General features: G+C 40.4%; 1 protein-coding gene across 4 annotated transcripts in view; it reads left to right on the forward strand.

The window, feature by feature from the left end:
- Window positions 1-16,757, forward strand: part of VAV3 (vav guanine nucleotide exchange factor 3) — a 157,405-nt gene that overhangs the window by 36,894 nt on the left and 103,754 nt on the right. For all 4 annotated transcript variants that reach the window (XR_009557868.1, XM_035124355.2, XM_035124356.2 and 1 more), the window contains exons 3-5: window positions 13,020-13,078; window positions 14,687-14,752; window positions 15,714-15,822. Coding sequence is in view for 3 of the 4 variants with exons in the window: in XM_035124355.2 (XP_034980246.1) it covers window positions 13,020-13,078; window positions 14,687-14,752; window positions 15,714-15,822 (234 nt within the window). In the remaining variant the exon portion in view is untranslated. The remainder of the gene's footprint in view (window positions 1-13,019; window positions 13,079-14,686; window positions 14,753-15,713; window positions 15,823-16,757) is intronic.

Consider the following 16,757-nt stretch of genomic DNA (forward strand, 5'->3'; position numbering starts at 1 on the left):
TTGAGTTTAATGACACAACCAGTGTACTTTCCAACTATTCGTAAGAATTTTGTGTGTGTGTGTCCACATTTTACTCACAGGCTTTGTGGAAAAAAACGCAGGGCTTGATACGAGCTGTTGGTTCTTTTTCGAGAAGGCACTGTGTTTGTGCAAAAGGAAATGTCGAATAAGTGGGGGGGGGATTATTGGCAGCCTACAGAGATTTGTAAAATGATTATCTGGCTGCGTATGACCCCCTTGCCTTATTAAGATATGCATATTTCTTCTCTCTGCAGTTGCTTTTTATTTTGGCTATTTCAGTATCTTATAGCACCTTAAAGAATGACATATTTATTATGGAATAAGTTTTAGTGTACTAGAGACCACTTTATCCTGCTCGCAGTTGTCTGTGCTTGGACATGCTGGCTTGCATGGCACACCAAGCCAAACCTTGGATTACTATAGTGTGGCATAGCAGCAAGAAAGAACCAGACGAGAGCAAAATTGCTGTGAGCTCATCTCAGTGAGCCTGCAGATTCATGTGGCTTCATTAAGCCAAGGTTTGGCTTAGCATGTTGTACAAACAAAGCCACTGAGAGGGGCCAGGGCCAACAGGGATATGACATCAAGCGTAGGGGCCAGGCTATCCTGCTACTTCCCTTCATAGATCCTGCTCACATAAATAACGAAAGCAGCAGTGACATCTTTCAAATATTTATTTCTACGCTAATGATACTTTTAACACTCATACTTTGTTGAACAGGAAACCCATTTGTTTAGAAGCGAATATTATTTGAAGCATTTTACAAATGCTTGGACTCTGTGAACTTTTGCACAACGTTAGTCATAGTTGCCTCTTGTCCTGGAGGATTTGTGATCGGTTGTGTTGGCTTGGTGATCATGAAGGAAAGTGTCCCCCCCCCTTTATTTGGGATTCTGTACCGGAGAGTCACTTTTCATTTGCTTAACTGTTTTCTTTCCTTATGAGTTGGCATATGGACATAATTCAGGTTGTGCTGTATTAATCTGAAGTGTCACGAACCTGAAGGGAACATTTTGAGCGGCATAAAAAGCACGCTCCCTTCTCTCCCCCCTCCCCGCGATTATTTTTATTGCTCCAAAGTATTGTTACAAATGTTGGCCAAGCCATGCCAGCCTTTTGCCAGGGAAATGTGCTTGGTAATGACCCAGGATCAGGGTGGATTTGATTTAAATCAAACTGATTTAAATCACGATTTAAATCACGATTTAAATCACTAGTCAGTAAGGCTTGATTTAAATCATAGTTGATTTAAATCATAAAGACTAATTCTTGCTGGTATAACTTTATTATGCAAGTAGATGAAGATTTTTAGAATAACAACTTTTCATATTAGTTTTTTTTATCCCCAGTTTAATAGGTTAATCATTCATATTTGGACAACTTTACTGTTGTACTTAGGAAGGAGAAAAATAATCATTACCTTAATAATAACAATTTAAATAGATTTATTCAACTGAAACAATAACATTTCAGCAAATGTTATTTGCTTAAACAAACATCCGTTTGTTAACTAATTTGGCTAAACAAAAACAATATATATATATATTAAGAAACTTAGACTGTCAGCCCAGCCTACACATGAAAAACTTAAATACTGTCCAAACAATCAGAAAAATATTGTTTCTATTCTATTCACTGAACTTCTTGAAACTTAGCACTGAAGGGGTTGCTTCTGTATTCATAGGTTTGTAGAACAATAGGATTAAGGTCTTTTTCTCAACTCTGTTCATGTTATAACATTTTTGCTGTGAAGAAGAGGCATGTGATCTCTGTTGAGTCAAATTCAGTTTTGAGAACTGCAAAAGTAAACCAAGCACCTGTGATAATATCTTGTGGGCAGAGAAACTGCCCAATAATCTTACAAAAACCTCTGGAAGAGGTGAATGGATTAATGGAATTTATTTACCCCAAAAATTAAACATATACAACCTTATACTACATAATTAAAAAAACTAATCTTTATTTCATGATGGAATAACCTTTGGATGGTAATATGTTTTCCTCAAAAAGCATTTTATTTTAAAAAATCTGATTTAAATAAAAAAAATCGATTTAAATCAAAAAAATCTGATTTAAATCAAAAAAATCCGATTTTTTTGATTTTTTTAAAAAAATCATTGATTTTTATCCACCCTGCCCAGGATATCTAAGCAGTGTCTCTTTATGGTAACTGTTGGAGGATGGCTTGGAATGTGAAACCCACCAGAACTCAAGGGAGGTTACTCGATCATTCCCTCCATCTGGAAGGAGAGGGCAAGCGGAGGAAACAGCAGAAGTGTTTTGGAAATGAGAAAAGGAGCAGGTTTTAGGGCTGTGAGAAAGAAGCAGCAGTTTTGAGACAGGTGCTGAGAGAGCGAGAGCAAGGAAATGAAAGCTGGAAAGCACCATTTGGCAACAGAATCTCTTTGGAAAAGTGCCTCCACCCCCATCGTTCAGTCGGGACACTAAGGTCCAGCTCCGAGGGCCTTCTGGTGGTTCCCTCCCTGCAAGAAGTGAGGTTACAGGGAACCAGGCAGAGGGCCTTCTCAGTAGTGGCGCCCGCCCTGTAGAATGCCCTCCCACCAGATGTCAAGGCAATAAACAACTATCTGACTTTTAGAAGGCAGTCCTGTTTAGGGAAGTTTTTAATGTTTGATCTTTTATTGTGTTCTTAATATCCTGTTGGAAGCCACCCAGAGTGGCTGGGGAGGCCAGGTATAAGTAATATATTATTATTATTATTATTATTATTATTATTATTACCCTCACTCTGGATTGGCTTCATTTGTCCTCGGTGATGTTATCAAGTTTGATTATGTGCTGTACCTGATGTGTAATTGACTGTGGTTACCCATATAGAAAATTCACTGAGTGTTTGTGGTTTGGGTGTGCGATTGGTTGATTGTTAGAGAGATTGAGGTGGTATGAGGTGGTAGAAGGTTGTAGTTGTTTTGTGAATGAATGGTGAGAGTGATGTTGTGTGAATAACGTGTTTTACAGGTGTTCGTATCATGCTGCTGAGTAGTCCCCCCCACCCTCAATCTTAGTTCTATGGATAGGTTTTTTAAAAAATGAATATATGAAAATGAAATCATGCTTATTGTGTTGTGCTTATTGTACTTTGAGTACGTATTTGAATTTTCTTTATTGTATACTGCTTCAACATTTATGCATAGTGGTCTGTAAATAAATAAATTGGAGATGAGGACTCTGAGTTGTACTCAGATATATACTCAAAGTGTTGGAATTAATCGTCCTAAATTAGTCATGCCCGTTAATTTCAGTGAGTCTAATCTGAGTAGGAGCAGGGCTTTTTTTCAGTCGGATCTCATTTCCAGCACCTCAGTTGGGTGCCATTGACATTCTAAGGGAAAGAGGGATGTGTTCATGGTGAGTTCCAGGACCTCTTTTTCTAGAAAAATAGCACCAAGTATGACTAATACTGATCACGATGTTCTGAGTGGGGGAAAAATACAGCATTGCAACAGTGGGAGGTGGGAGAAATACAGCGGCAGTAAACGAGATTTAAAAACATACTGTCATAGTTTACAACTTGAATACTTGGTTGAAGGTCTTCCTTCCTCATTAGTTGAATCCCTGTATTGCCCGCCCCCCCCCCATTATAAATTGCAAATAATTTCAGGGTGGGCAGCTTCAGCGCAGAAATAACGGTCTAAAAGATTTGGCCTACTCTCTTTTTAAATCCATTAAAGGCCTCAAATTTATCAAAGGAGGAGAGTTAATTCATATACTTTTCATTGTTTCTGTTTGCCTTATTTATGTATTTGGAAGTAAGCCAGTGGCCATTTTGCAGGACAGGGATAGTCTGGATGGCACTCTCCAGATGCTGTAGAGTATAACTCCCAGAAGACCTAGCCAGTATGGCTTATGGTCAGGGATGATGGGAACTGGAGTCCAGCATCCCTGGTCCTGCATCTGGGACTTGACTGTCCCTGTTGTAATAGTACAGCCAGATGAAAATGCATATTAATTGTGGCAGTTCTTAATGAATCTGGTGATTGATCTAAAGCCCAGGAAAGCTGATAGGGAATTACATTTTATTGCAACACACTTGCTTAACAGATGCTCAGATTACTTTCCACACCATAAAAACAAAATTCATTTTTTAAAACGTTAAAAGGTAATTTAGTGACATAACTCAGTGTTTCTCAACCGTTTTTGGGCCAAGGCACACTTGTTCCATGAAAAAAATCACGAGGCACACCACCATTAAAAAAGTTAAAAAAATTAACTCTGTGCCGCCCTATATTGACTATATAATTATGACTGTAAGAAACACTTGCCAATTGCTGTGTTGGTTGCAATCTCCTGTAATAAGGCTTCACAAGCCGCTGATTCCTCTGCCAGCACAATCCTTTGCTCAGCAAGTTTCAGGTTGAGCTCATCCAGCCAGCTTCTTTAAGTTTGTCTAAAACCACCCTCCCGTGGTGGTGGCTGTTGAGAGCTGTGCTCGCCCCGCGTCGTGACCTGGCCGGCTTCCTTTCCGGTGGGTCAGCGCTGATTATTGGCGGCCGCCAGGCACGTGACAATGCAAATCGCCCTTCTCGTCGCCGCACGTCGCGGCACAACAGCCAACGTCTCACGGCACACTAGTGTGCCGCGGAACAGTGGTTGAGAAACGCTGACATAACTAATATGCAGATGGTAATTGGAAACTTTTCAGTATGCTTCTTAGTTGTTGTTCACTTCTCAGACAATAGAGGCACAGCAAGCTCCAGGAAAAAAAGGGGGGAGAGGGGGGTGGTGGAGAGGAACATGTAAAGAAAGGTCATGAAGTATGCAATCATTTTAGCCACATGGTTGGTGCTGCGGAAATCCAGGCCAAGATGCAGCAGGACAGTGTGACCCAGATGAGGTAGCAGTTTGCAAACAGTGCTGTACTTAACACCGGTCTCCAACAAGATTCCATGAAGAACTGATCAGCACATAGAGATGCATGTTTCTTCCCCTCCTGAAAACTTGAGAGTCTTTTTGTTTTTTGATCTCTCTTACTGATTTAACATTTTGGATACAAGATCTGTTTTACAGATACAGACTTTAGCAGACCTGAAAGCAGCAGGCAAATCAACAAGCTTTGCTAGTCTTTAAAGAGGTATCAGTTTCCCTCAAGCAACTGCATTTGGAGCACCAAAGTGACCTCCTTGGAGTACAAGCTAGGGCAGTGTGTATGGAGGTCCTGGGTTGCCCATTCAACACAGCAACAAGCAACAAATTTGAGTTACCCTCCCTGACCCTCCTCTGGCCAGTTTTTTTAAAACTGCAAAATGGTTTTCTTCACCCACAACCTTCACATTGGAATTGTCACCAAACATCAAAGGCCATTAAGCAAATACAATCAACTATCAAAATGACGAACACCTGAGGCTTTTTAGTGCCAATTGCGTATTTCATTACATCAAGCAAAAAAGATTCAAATCATTCTTTGTTTGACTGCAACATTTTTTTTAAAAAAAAACTACGGTAAATTTAGACCAGGTGTGCACTTAAGCTAAATTTGTTCACCAGATCAGTGGAGGCTGCTCTGCCTATCTGCTTGATTGCAACCAGTCTAGGCTGGCAGGCTTTCCTCCTTAGTTTGAGTGTTGCTTCTTTAGAAATCAAGAGAGATAAAGATGCGAACCAAAGCAGAATGAGTTGGCTCTGCTTATCATTGTACTTTGCACCAGCAGCTGTTCGCTCTGTTTCCATCTCCTGTTGGTCTCCCTACCTTGCACCCTACCCGTCCTAATAAGCAGCAGTTTCCATTGCCTCAGAAGAATTGTTGGGAGCTCAGTGCTTGTATGTGCACTTCACCCTCTAAAACTCCAGTGCATGAGTTTTTTAACACACCAGAAGGATGAAAACACTTTCTAATTTGTGATGCACAAAAACACAGCAGCAGAACTCTGCTGGAGCCTGCTGTGTGTTATGTTCAGGAGGAAATTGACATCAGATAAGTAATCCTGTTCATTGTAATCCAGCTTTCACCAGATTCTGAAAATTTCTTTGGGGTGTGTGTAATAATGGCTTTCTGCTATTAAAGAAGAGTCCTAAAAACAAACAAACAAACCTCAAATGTAGGTCACCATTGAAATGGGAACTTGACATCCTTCTGGGAAGAAAGGTGCACTCATAGGACAGTATCAATATACTGTGTAAATAACATGACATCATTAAGATAGCCAGGGTGGATGGAACATTGTACACAGAAGCACTGTGGCACTGAGTCTGAGAAACAAAGCCTCCATATGTGTGCCTGTGTATGTACGTGTGAGGTTTCACTCCTTGGAAATGCCGCCCCTAAGTCCAATGCTTCTCTTCCCCTTGGGATTGAATGGCATCCATTAATGTAAGAGAGGGTAGCAAAGGAGTGTACTTGGGAAGGGCTACTTTTTCTCCAAAGTTTGTAAACTTTTATTAATAAGCATTAATAATACATTAGTAAATGTAGATCACTGGACGTCTGTGGTAGATCACTGGTAGATCAGTGGCTCCCCCCCCCCAAAGAAGCTAAAAAACTTTGGCTCCCCTAAAAAAAAGATCAACATCTTTGCCCTGCACCCCTAAAATGACCTGAACCCCCCCAAAACAGGGCTTTCCTTCCTAAAAAAAAAGCTCAGCGTCGCTTCCCTCTTCCCTAAAGAAGCTCAACAACTTTGACCTGAACCCCCCAAAACAGGGGGTAGATCACTGCCATTTTTTTAAACTGTGAGTAGATCGCAGTCTCTTGGAAGTTGGCCACCCCTGCTGTAGATCATAACTACTGTGGAACCTCGGTTTATGAACACCTCGGTTTACGATTTTTTGGTTTACGAACGCTGCGGACCCATCTGGAACGGATTAATTCACTTTCCATTACTTTCAATGGGAAAGTTCGCTTCAGTTTATGAACGCTTCAGTTTATGAACAGACTTCCAGAACCAATTACACCCATGCTTCGGGTTAAGTACGCTTCAGGTTGAGTACTCCGCGGACCTGTCTGGAACGGATTAATCCACTTTCCATTACTTTCAATGGGAAAGTTCGCTTCAGTTTATGAACGCTTCAGTTTAAGTACTCCGTGGACCGTCTGGAACAGATTAATCCACTTTCCATTACTTTCAATGGGAAAGTTCGCTTCAGTTTATGAACGCTTCAGTTTATGAACAGACTTCTGGAACCAATTGTGTTCATAAACCGAGATACCACTGTATTAGTACTTCTAATGCAGACTTTCCCAACCTGGTGCAATTTAGATGTTTTGGACTGCAGTTTCCATCAGTTCCAGCCAGCACTGCTTAGGGGAGAAGAAATTTTTGGTCCAAACAACTTTTGTAGGGCACCAGGTTGTTGAATACTGTTCTTACGTTTCAGTTGTACAGCCTTTACCGTTACGACAGAGGCATACTTTCACCCTGTTAAACTTCTTATGGGTGTCCCCAGAAATCACTTATAGAAACACATTTTATTTGAATTTGGGGGGCTATTTTCATTTGGAATGCATTTTTTTGTTTCTCCACCCCTTCCATCCAACTCCCCTTCTTTTTCTCTGCTTATGGTATCGGTGTGACGACTGTTGATGAGCAGCACACAATAGTGCATTTTTTGCTTTAAGATCTGTAGAAAAGAATAAATATTTGATGATATAGGCCCCTCCTTTAAATGTTTCAAAGCTGATTCATTATTCACCTACCTGGCAGACTGTGCTGAGAGCCAAGCTATGATGGTTCTCATAACCTGAGGATCACTATGTTCTAGCAAGTCACTGGATTTTGCTTTATATGGACTTTGTTCCCTGTTGGCCTTTTCTCCAGTGTCATTAATTAGACTGTTGGGTGGCCTCTTTGAAGAGCCTCATTATGTTGTCAGTGCTTCTGACTCAAGCACAAAATTTAAAAGATGGATGTCGTCAGAGAGAGACTTCTCCCTGACCTTGAAGTTTCTGCTGCTTCCTGACAGTGTAGACAAACATCTAGGTTAAGTATTTTTAAGGCTTGTGTTGGCTCATGCTATTCCTAGATGTGTCTCCTTGCAAATGTTCCATTGCTATCTTAAATGCGGGTGATAGATCTCCTCACCTTCCTTTTTAGTATTGCTCTCTGTAATTGTTCTGACTGCTGTGAAAAATCATACAGAATTCTGACTGACTGAGGTGGGTGATATCAAAGGGAAAGCAGGAGGGGAAATGGAACGGAATGGCTGGAACTCTGAACAGAAGCAGTCTGCACTGCTGAGCCCAATGTTTAAGTATCATACCCGGTACTTGTGATACTTGTCTCCTAATTCTCCCAAACAATGATCTGTGCATCTAAGAAGGAAAAGGAGCATGCTGTACTGTTTTTCCTCTTTAAATTCATGCCCCAATTTGCGTGAGCTTGCCATGCTCTGAAGCATCTAGATGAGGGTGCTCTGATGTATAAATAGATCTTAATGGATGATGTGGTTTACCTCTGAGGATGTTCGTTTTTTTCTCCCAAGTACTCCTGGCATCTACAGTGTCATTGCTCTGGAGCAAAAGGGTAATGAGTCTCATCTGTGAGTGTGTTTCCTTTGTACCGCAGAGCTGAAGAGGAGGTTTCTCTTGGGCTTGCTTAGCAGCATTTAGTGAAAGAGGCCCAGAGATTCCTACAAAAACAATTTCTGGGGGAGGAGGAGTTCAGCCCTCTGTAAAATTAGATTAGTAGCTCACATGGGGGTGGCTGATTCTTCCCTATTTCCTCTTTGTGTGCTGACTAGACTGAATTTAGGCTAACTAATATTTAATTCTGCTCCGATTAGAAGCAGACAGGGTTTAGGCTTGTGTACTCTAGTGCAGCTGTGGACTAGGTAAAATCCACAGAACGTATTGCTTCTCTCAGGTTTTATGTTGCTGTACCATGGCAACCCACAAGGGCCAGTTGTTCAGGGATGCAGGGAAACTTCTTTCAGGGGGAAAAGAAAAGGTTGATGAGCCAGATTCAGCCTCAGGCCTTATTCCACATTTGAATAGCCTCATGCACACCACAACCTCTTATGTACATTTTAGAAGAGTGTAGATCATAATTGTGACATGGTAGAATGAACACAGGGAACTGGTTCATTACTGAAGCACATGTGAAAACACTGTAAGCCGGGAACCTGCAGTTGATTTGCACATTGATATTTGCGTTAGAACTGTTTAATGTTTCAGGTTTTAATTCTTTAAGCTACCTTGAGCATGAGAGAAGGGCAATGCACAAATGATTTAAGTTAATAATTAAATAGCCCTACAAACATGTGGCATGGCTTCATTTCATTTAAAAAGCAAAGCTAGCCCCTGCAGTCCTTAGATTTGTATAGTATCCAGTTTTCTGCTGTATGTTTCAGTAAGTGCCCATGCACTGGAATCAGGGTTGACAGCATCTAGTTCTAATTTTCATTTCTTTGCTCTGTCACAGTAACGGTGCCACATTTTAAGCACTCATCACAAAAGTCCCAGCTATAGGCCTGGGACCAACAGTGGTGACCTAGTGCCCTGGAAATTTCAGCACAATATTTATTGCAAAATTTAACATTTTTCTGTAGCCTTTGGTTCTTATACTGTTAAGTTTTGCAGTTTATGCTGAAAGTGAGATGATTAAGATTATTATTATTATTTGGGAGGGGGGAGGAAATAGAAGGTGGGATCTATATGCTACACAGACAAACTTTGCACACTACGAAGTGCAGAACAATTAGGGAGGTACATAGAATCCCTCTGAATTGTATTATTATATAATGCAATATGGTGGGCACTAATTATGCACTGGAATATCTTTTGTGAAACTTCTTTTTATAGCTTGCTGTTTCCCACACACTGTGCTGAAAAAGAGAGAGCCTGCTATGATGTTAGTAATTAAGAACGATGTCTACTTTCAATTTTGACATGCTTCTGGAAGATTTACAGTGAGGGGGAAAAGTATTTGATCCCCTGCTAAATTTGCCCGTTTGCCCTCTGACGAAGAAATGACCAGTCCATAATTTTAATGGTAGGTTTATTGTAGCTGTGAGACACAGAATAACAACAGGAAAAACCCCAGAAACCCAGAAGACAAAAGTCAGAGATTGATGTGCATTATAATGAGTGAAATAAGTATTTGATCCCTTTGCAAAAGATGACTTAGTACTTGGTGGCAAAACCCTTGTTGGCAATTACAGAGGTCAGACGTTTCTTGTAGGTGGCCACCAGGTTTGCACCCATCTCAGGAGGTATTCCATTTGAAATGTGCAACTCTCGTTTCATCTCCATTAACTAACCAAACTAATAAGCCGGGACCAATCAGATTTTTAGCTACATTAAAAAAGTCTGACTGTCATTCATGGTTGGTGAAGCCAGGACCGATGATCTGGATGCAGTCTATGTCCACTGGCAAGGAGAGCCTAGAAGCAATGCCAACTGTTGGGTGTGACCGGAAAAAGCAAGTTCCGAATGCTAAATTGTTTTTGAGTAACCCAAGAATCCTTAACCTCCACTCTCCTTATTTAGCTTTCAGCTGAATGAAGTTCACCATAGAGACTGTCCGGGGCTCAATATTTGAATAGTTTAACCAAGAGAAAAGGCACAGGGAGTGTGACATTGTTTAATATCCTGGATCTCTCAGTGACTTTTCAGTGTCATTAACCATGATTTCCTTCTGAACTGCCTGGGCTGGGAGTGGAAGCTATTGTGTTAAAATGGGACCATTCCTACATTACTGGGAAGTTTTAGAACATGGAGCTGGAAGTCTACTAATCACTGTGGGAGTTACTCTTCAAGGATCTCATGCCTCCCATAGCTTTAAACATACTGTATACGTGAAGCTGCTGCAGGCTGATGTGGAGTAGTCTGACGCAGCCTGGTGACTAATTATGTTGTTGGACTCACACTCCCATCAGCTGCAGCCAGGGTTCAAGGGTGATAGCTGTTGTAGTCCACAACATCTGGACAGCACAGGGCTGGGGAAGGCTGACCTGGAGGTTTATAGTGAGGCATCTTCAATATGAAGATGACCTCAGCTCTATTTATCCAGTTGTGGTGATGTTTTCTCCATCCCTTCACTCACTTTTCGCAGAGCACCAATGCATAGCTGCCAAGTTTTCCCTTTTCTCGCGAGGAAGCCTATTCAGCATAAGGGAAAATCCCTTTAAAAAAGGGATAACTTGGCAGCTATGCACCAATGATGGCATTGTCCACAGATCATTGTCGTGCTTTCTTTGCAGTTGTTTAATATTTTTCTTGGAGTTTGTTTGTGGCAGCTTTGTAGCTATAGATGGCATTGAATTGCAATGGCTTCCTATATGTACAGATAGTAGTGTTACTGCCCAGGTATCTGAGGTGGAGTGCCCAGTGGCTTGTATTGTAATTGGGTCAACTATTAGTCCTCCCCATATATCATCTTTTTTTGCTCAGAACCTTCTGTCTGTCTTCTTAGGCGCCATTACCAGAGCAAATATGTGACAATTTATTTATAAAAAAACCTATATAATGTTATAGTGTTATGATTCTAATATCCATAGCAGAAGACTAAGGCACCAAACCACAACCACTGAACGTTTAAGGAGGGTAAGAAGTATGTGCGGAAGCACACTTCTTCATATAATTTTTTTTTAAGGATGGGAAGACAGAAGGAACACCCACACATCCATTAGTATGGATGGAACATTGCAGGCTATATATACAGGAAGGGACTTTCATTTCCTCTATTGTGTAGAACCTTGCAAGTCCTGGGGGAATAGCATGATTCAGCAGTGGTAAATGCCTGCAGTGTGGGCTGGTCCCATTTTACCAGCTTCTGCTGGTATGCCATCTGTAGCTAATGTTCTGCATATCCTGGAATACTCACCTTCACTTCGCTATAATGTGTTCACATGGAATGACTTTGAAAACAGACCTGGTCTTGAATAGAGCATGACTTCCAACACAGCATGGCGACTTCTAAAAAGTGCTAGTGCTAAAGAGTATGTATCACGCCTGAGCTAAAAGAGCGCCACTGATAACCTGTTTGTTTCAGGGATAAATTAAAGGTGCTGGTCTGGTCTTCTAAATCTGCCCATGATTTGGGTTCAGAGTGCCTAAGGGAGCTCCTTAAAGTTGGAAGACTGCCAAATTTGCCTAATAATTGGTCCTTTCAGCAAGTTCCTATTTAGACAGGTATTTTAGCCTCCTGGATTGTGTAATATTACTCTTCCTGTAAGGGTGATGTTTTTGTTCATTTCTTTACATTGTGAGGTGCTCTGAGGACCTATTCAAAAATGGGCTGTGAATTTTAAACTAAATAAATAGGCTTTGTTTGAGGCTGATAAGTACATTATTTCAAATTGCACTGGTATATGTGAGCATTAAGCAATCATGCATGCTGCTTATCTGGCCAGCTGGCCAGTTATGAATTTCTCTGCACACTCTCTGCTCTGCAAATAAATGAGAACTTAATGTTTAACTGGGATATTGGATCTATTATGGCTTTAACTCTTCTCCAATTGAAAGAAACCATCTCATTGCAGAACACGGAGTAGCTTAATATTTTAAATTAATGCAGAATAATCCCACACACCAAACAAATTAGCTTATCCACTCACTTCATGCATTATACTTATTGATTCCTTGCATTCTATTCTTAGAGTTCATGTCTTAAAAATTAAAAAACAAAGCTGGAATTTACTGTTAGTTTTGCTGTGTGTTTCTGGAGTATGTTTACTGAGAGACCTGGTTGGACTGAAGCGATGGCTTGTCCTACAGTTCCCCCTTTTGGTGACAAGGTGGAAGAGAAATGTTTTCTTCCTCAACTATTTTGACTATTTTGTCCTTATGTTCTGTCTTTGTATAAACTGGATTTAATGTTGCTTTGCTTTAAATATCGATTAAATTTTGAAGTTGTCTTTTTTTTTTGCTTCTTGCTAAAATTTACAATAACAGTCCAATTCCCGTTTTCCCTCACTCATTCCCATCCCAACCAATGATAGCACGAAATGTTAGCCATTTACGCTCATTATTTTATGGCATTTCAATTATGTTTTTTGGTTTTTATTTCTGTAACTAAACTAACGTTTTCAATTCTTTCTGCAGGTTATAGAAACATTATCCAAGCTTTCCCGCACCCCTATTGCATTAGTCACCGGAATAAGGTACAATGTAGTTGTTGATTCTGTTTTTAACTTTTATTGTGGCCGATAGCTTGAGTAACATCTGTGAAATCTTTCTCCATCTAGCAGATGAGTTACAGTTAAATGATGAATGTTAAAATGCTACCACACAGTTGTTTCTTTAAAATGGAGGAGTACTTTAAGAACTGGGTTTATATTAAAACTATTCCCTTATGCAGCATAAAATACTTAAACTTGTATTCACTATGTACACAGTAGAAATAGAGGAAACAAGGAAATGTGTGCACAATGGCACCAGCAGAGTTCAAAATGATATGATAAAATAACTGTACATATATCAGATACTGTATCTGAAGAAGTGTGCATGCACACGGAAGCTCATACCAATAACAAACTTAGTTGGTCTCTAAAGTGCTACTGGAAGGAATTTTTAATTTTTGTTTTAACTGTACATATGACTTTCTATCTATCTATCTATCTATCTATCTATCTATCTATCTATCTATCTAATCTTCTATACACTGTTTGATTTATACATCACTTGACTGTAGGAGAAAAACCTTGTTACTGCGTTTTTTCCTTTGCTTCCTTTACTGGGCATGTGCTGACTGAAGTACTTAGGTCATTTGAGAATTTAACAAAATGAGTGGAGTGGTGGGGTGTTCAGAGTAGTAGTGAAATTCAGCAAGCAGAATGTGCAAACTTATTAGTGCTGCTGAATAAGATGGTATTCATGCAATTTTGCAATGATGGTAACTATGGAATGACTGTATATCTGTCTAACAAGTGAAAATATGACTGAGCTTTGTGACCACGCATTCAGCTCTTCCCCTCTTCCTTCCTTTCCCTTTCTTTTCCCAGTCCTGTGATATGCCAGAAATGCTTCAATGAACTAAACCAGGAAGCTACCAGGTCATAACAAGCCAGGGCTGTAAGTCATGGTTTGAAGCTAGGTTAAGATCCTAGCCTATCCCAAACCAGGAATGCATAGCTTCCCAGTTTTGACAAGTTTTAAAACTATTGTTTATTTTACACTTTTCGGCTTATGTACTCAGAAGCGAGTGTGAGGATGGTGCACAGAGCCAAACCTGTGCATATCTTGAGGCTCAATGTATTCATCTGAGTGAAGATGGCATATGGCCATCTACAGCCAGCAACTTTTGTCTGACTTGCATTATATTGAATTGTTCATTCTTTAGACATGCTCAGGCTTGGTGCAAATGTAACAAGAGGCTTTTGTGCAGGATCACACACTTAGCTGGAGTAAATGCCTTACTTATATCCATAATGCTGATCAAGCATTGCATTGGTAGCAATGTTAACTGTGGTTAAACTTAGTAAGAGTCCCCACTTAACTAGGATTGGAAACTGACTTTCAAGGGCAAAAGGTGAGAAATATCTAAAATTGTCCTGTATATGCTAAAAAAGAATTGGTAGAAACATAAAACCTTTCAGGTACATGAATACACGCAGGCTGTTAATGCAGCCTCACACCATACTTGGTATACACATTTATTTGTGTGTGTGTTTGTGTGTGTGTGTTTGTGCCTTATTTCTTGCACATTTAGGGAAAGGTGAACATTCAGGTTTCTGACAATTTTTTTTTACTTTTATATTTTGTCTCCATAGGCCATTTCCTACAGAAGAGAGTGTGAATGATGAAGACATTTACAAAGGCCTTCCAGATTTAATAGAGTAGGTTGTACATTTGTGGACTCTACAGCATTACAATGGTACCTCTGGATACGTACCTAATCCGTTCCGGGGTGCCGTTCACACCCCGAAAAGTACGCATCCAGAGCGGCGCTTTTGAGCATGCGCGAAGCACACAGAACGCTTTAGCGCATGCGCGTGGGGGCGAAACCCAGAAGCAAACACTTCCGGGTCCGCCACATTCTTAAGTTGAAAATACGCAACCCGCAGCTATCGCAACCCGAGGTATGACTGTAGTTATGTAAAGGAGAAAATGGAACTGTTTTGACCAACAAACAAAACATACCGTGTTGTACATATGTCTGCGAAACATCTAATTAGATTCTGCTGCCTGTCAACTACATACAGTCCCCTCAAGCCCCTCCATTTGTCCATTTAAATTTTTAATTTTTAAAAAAGTATATATTTTCTGACTGCTCCCATAGGTACTGTGCTGCCAAGAGTTTATTTATGTGCCACTCCTATGACCCCTAAATTTATCCATTTAATTGAATTTCCTTCCAATCAGTCCTGCGGGCGCCCCCACTGTGATGGCAAAAGTTTCTGGTAACCCTGTCAGGACCAAAATGCAACATTAAAAACAAAATAAACCACAACCATGCCTGTTTTTAACAATTTGGCCATGTCCATTTCGACACGTGGCCTTTGGAAGCTGGACCAGAGGTCCTTGTGGCCCCAAAAAGGTTAGCCACCCCTGATCTCAATGGAAGTGGAAGATTCTGATATTTCCAGAGGAGGACAAGGAGGGCAGATCAACATCACGCCAGTTTATGTTGCTCTACCCTCCTTGTCGTCCTCCAGAAATATCAGAACCTTCCAAAAGGGTTAAGACTTGTTCTACATCCCAGCACACCTATAATTTTAAAAGGCCTAAACGTTCTTCAAATTCTATTGTTAATGTTCTTAATTTTGTTGTCTTTTCTCCTTCCGCTTTGTGTTCTAGTGAAAGTGGTGTAGATGAAGATGAAGACCTTTATGATTGTGTTTATGGGGATGACGAAGGTGGCGAAGTCTATGAAGACCTGATGAAAGCTGAAGCGGCACACCAGCCAGTATGGTTCAACACTTTGTTCATTAATTTTTCTATACCACCCTTCATCCGAGGATTCACAGAGTGGTTTAACAATATAGGAACACAAAAATACATACCACAGTAAGAAACAAAAACAATAACCCCCATCACTGTTTAAAAGGCAGTAGATTGTTTAATTAGCCAGGGAGAAGAGGAATGTTTTTGCCTGGTGCCTAAAGCTATGTAACGAAGGTGCAAGGCAAGCCTCTCTGGGGAGAGCATTCCACTGCAGAAAAGGTCCATTCTTGTGTTGCCACCCTCCAGACTTTTCGTGGAGGAGGCACATGAAGAAGGGCCTCAGATGACGATCACAGTGTCTGGTTGCTTTATTGTTTGCTTAAACAGGGTGGTAAATCAAACCAGATCAATTTGAATAAATATTTGACATTCTTATTTTGAATATTCTTTCTGCTAAGACTACGCTGTTGTCTTCCTGTAGTTTTGGGATGGGATTCCTTTCTTTCTTTAAAACAATTGTAGTTGCTTAATTATATTTGTTATTATATTATATTTTATAGGCCACCCCATGGCAATAAGCCACATGGGTAGAATACAAATAAGGTAAAAAGAGAATAGCAGACCGTAAAATCTGATGCAGCATAAAGTTCAAGAGCAGAGAACAAAATAAATGGAGGCAAAAATAATGATTAAGGACCGAAACAGATTTAGAAGACCTGGGAAAACAGAAAAGGGGGTTGCTGAAATGACAACGTCATAACCACTAGCTGAGCTGAGCTGGCTGGGACATTCCACAATTATAGTGTCACCAGTGAGAAGACCCTTTCATCTGTAACCACCTGTTACATGTCAGCTATCAAGAAAACAAGCAGCAGACTTTGAGTACTTCCTCTGTTTCAGCTTCTTGTCTGTTATTTATATGCTAGACATATACCCACCAGATTTGACAGGTGGGAA

Source organism: Zootoca vivipara, chromosome 7, assembly GCF_963506605.1.
Source record: "Zootoca vivipara chromosome 7, rZooViv1.1, whole genome shotgun sequence".
Lineage (NCBI taxonomy): Eukaryota > Metazoa > Chordata > Lepidosauria > Squamata > Lacertidae > Zootoca > Zootoca vivipara.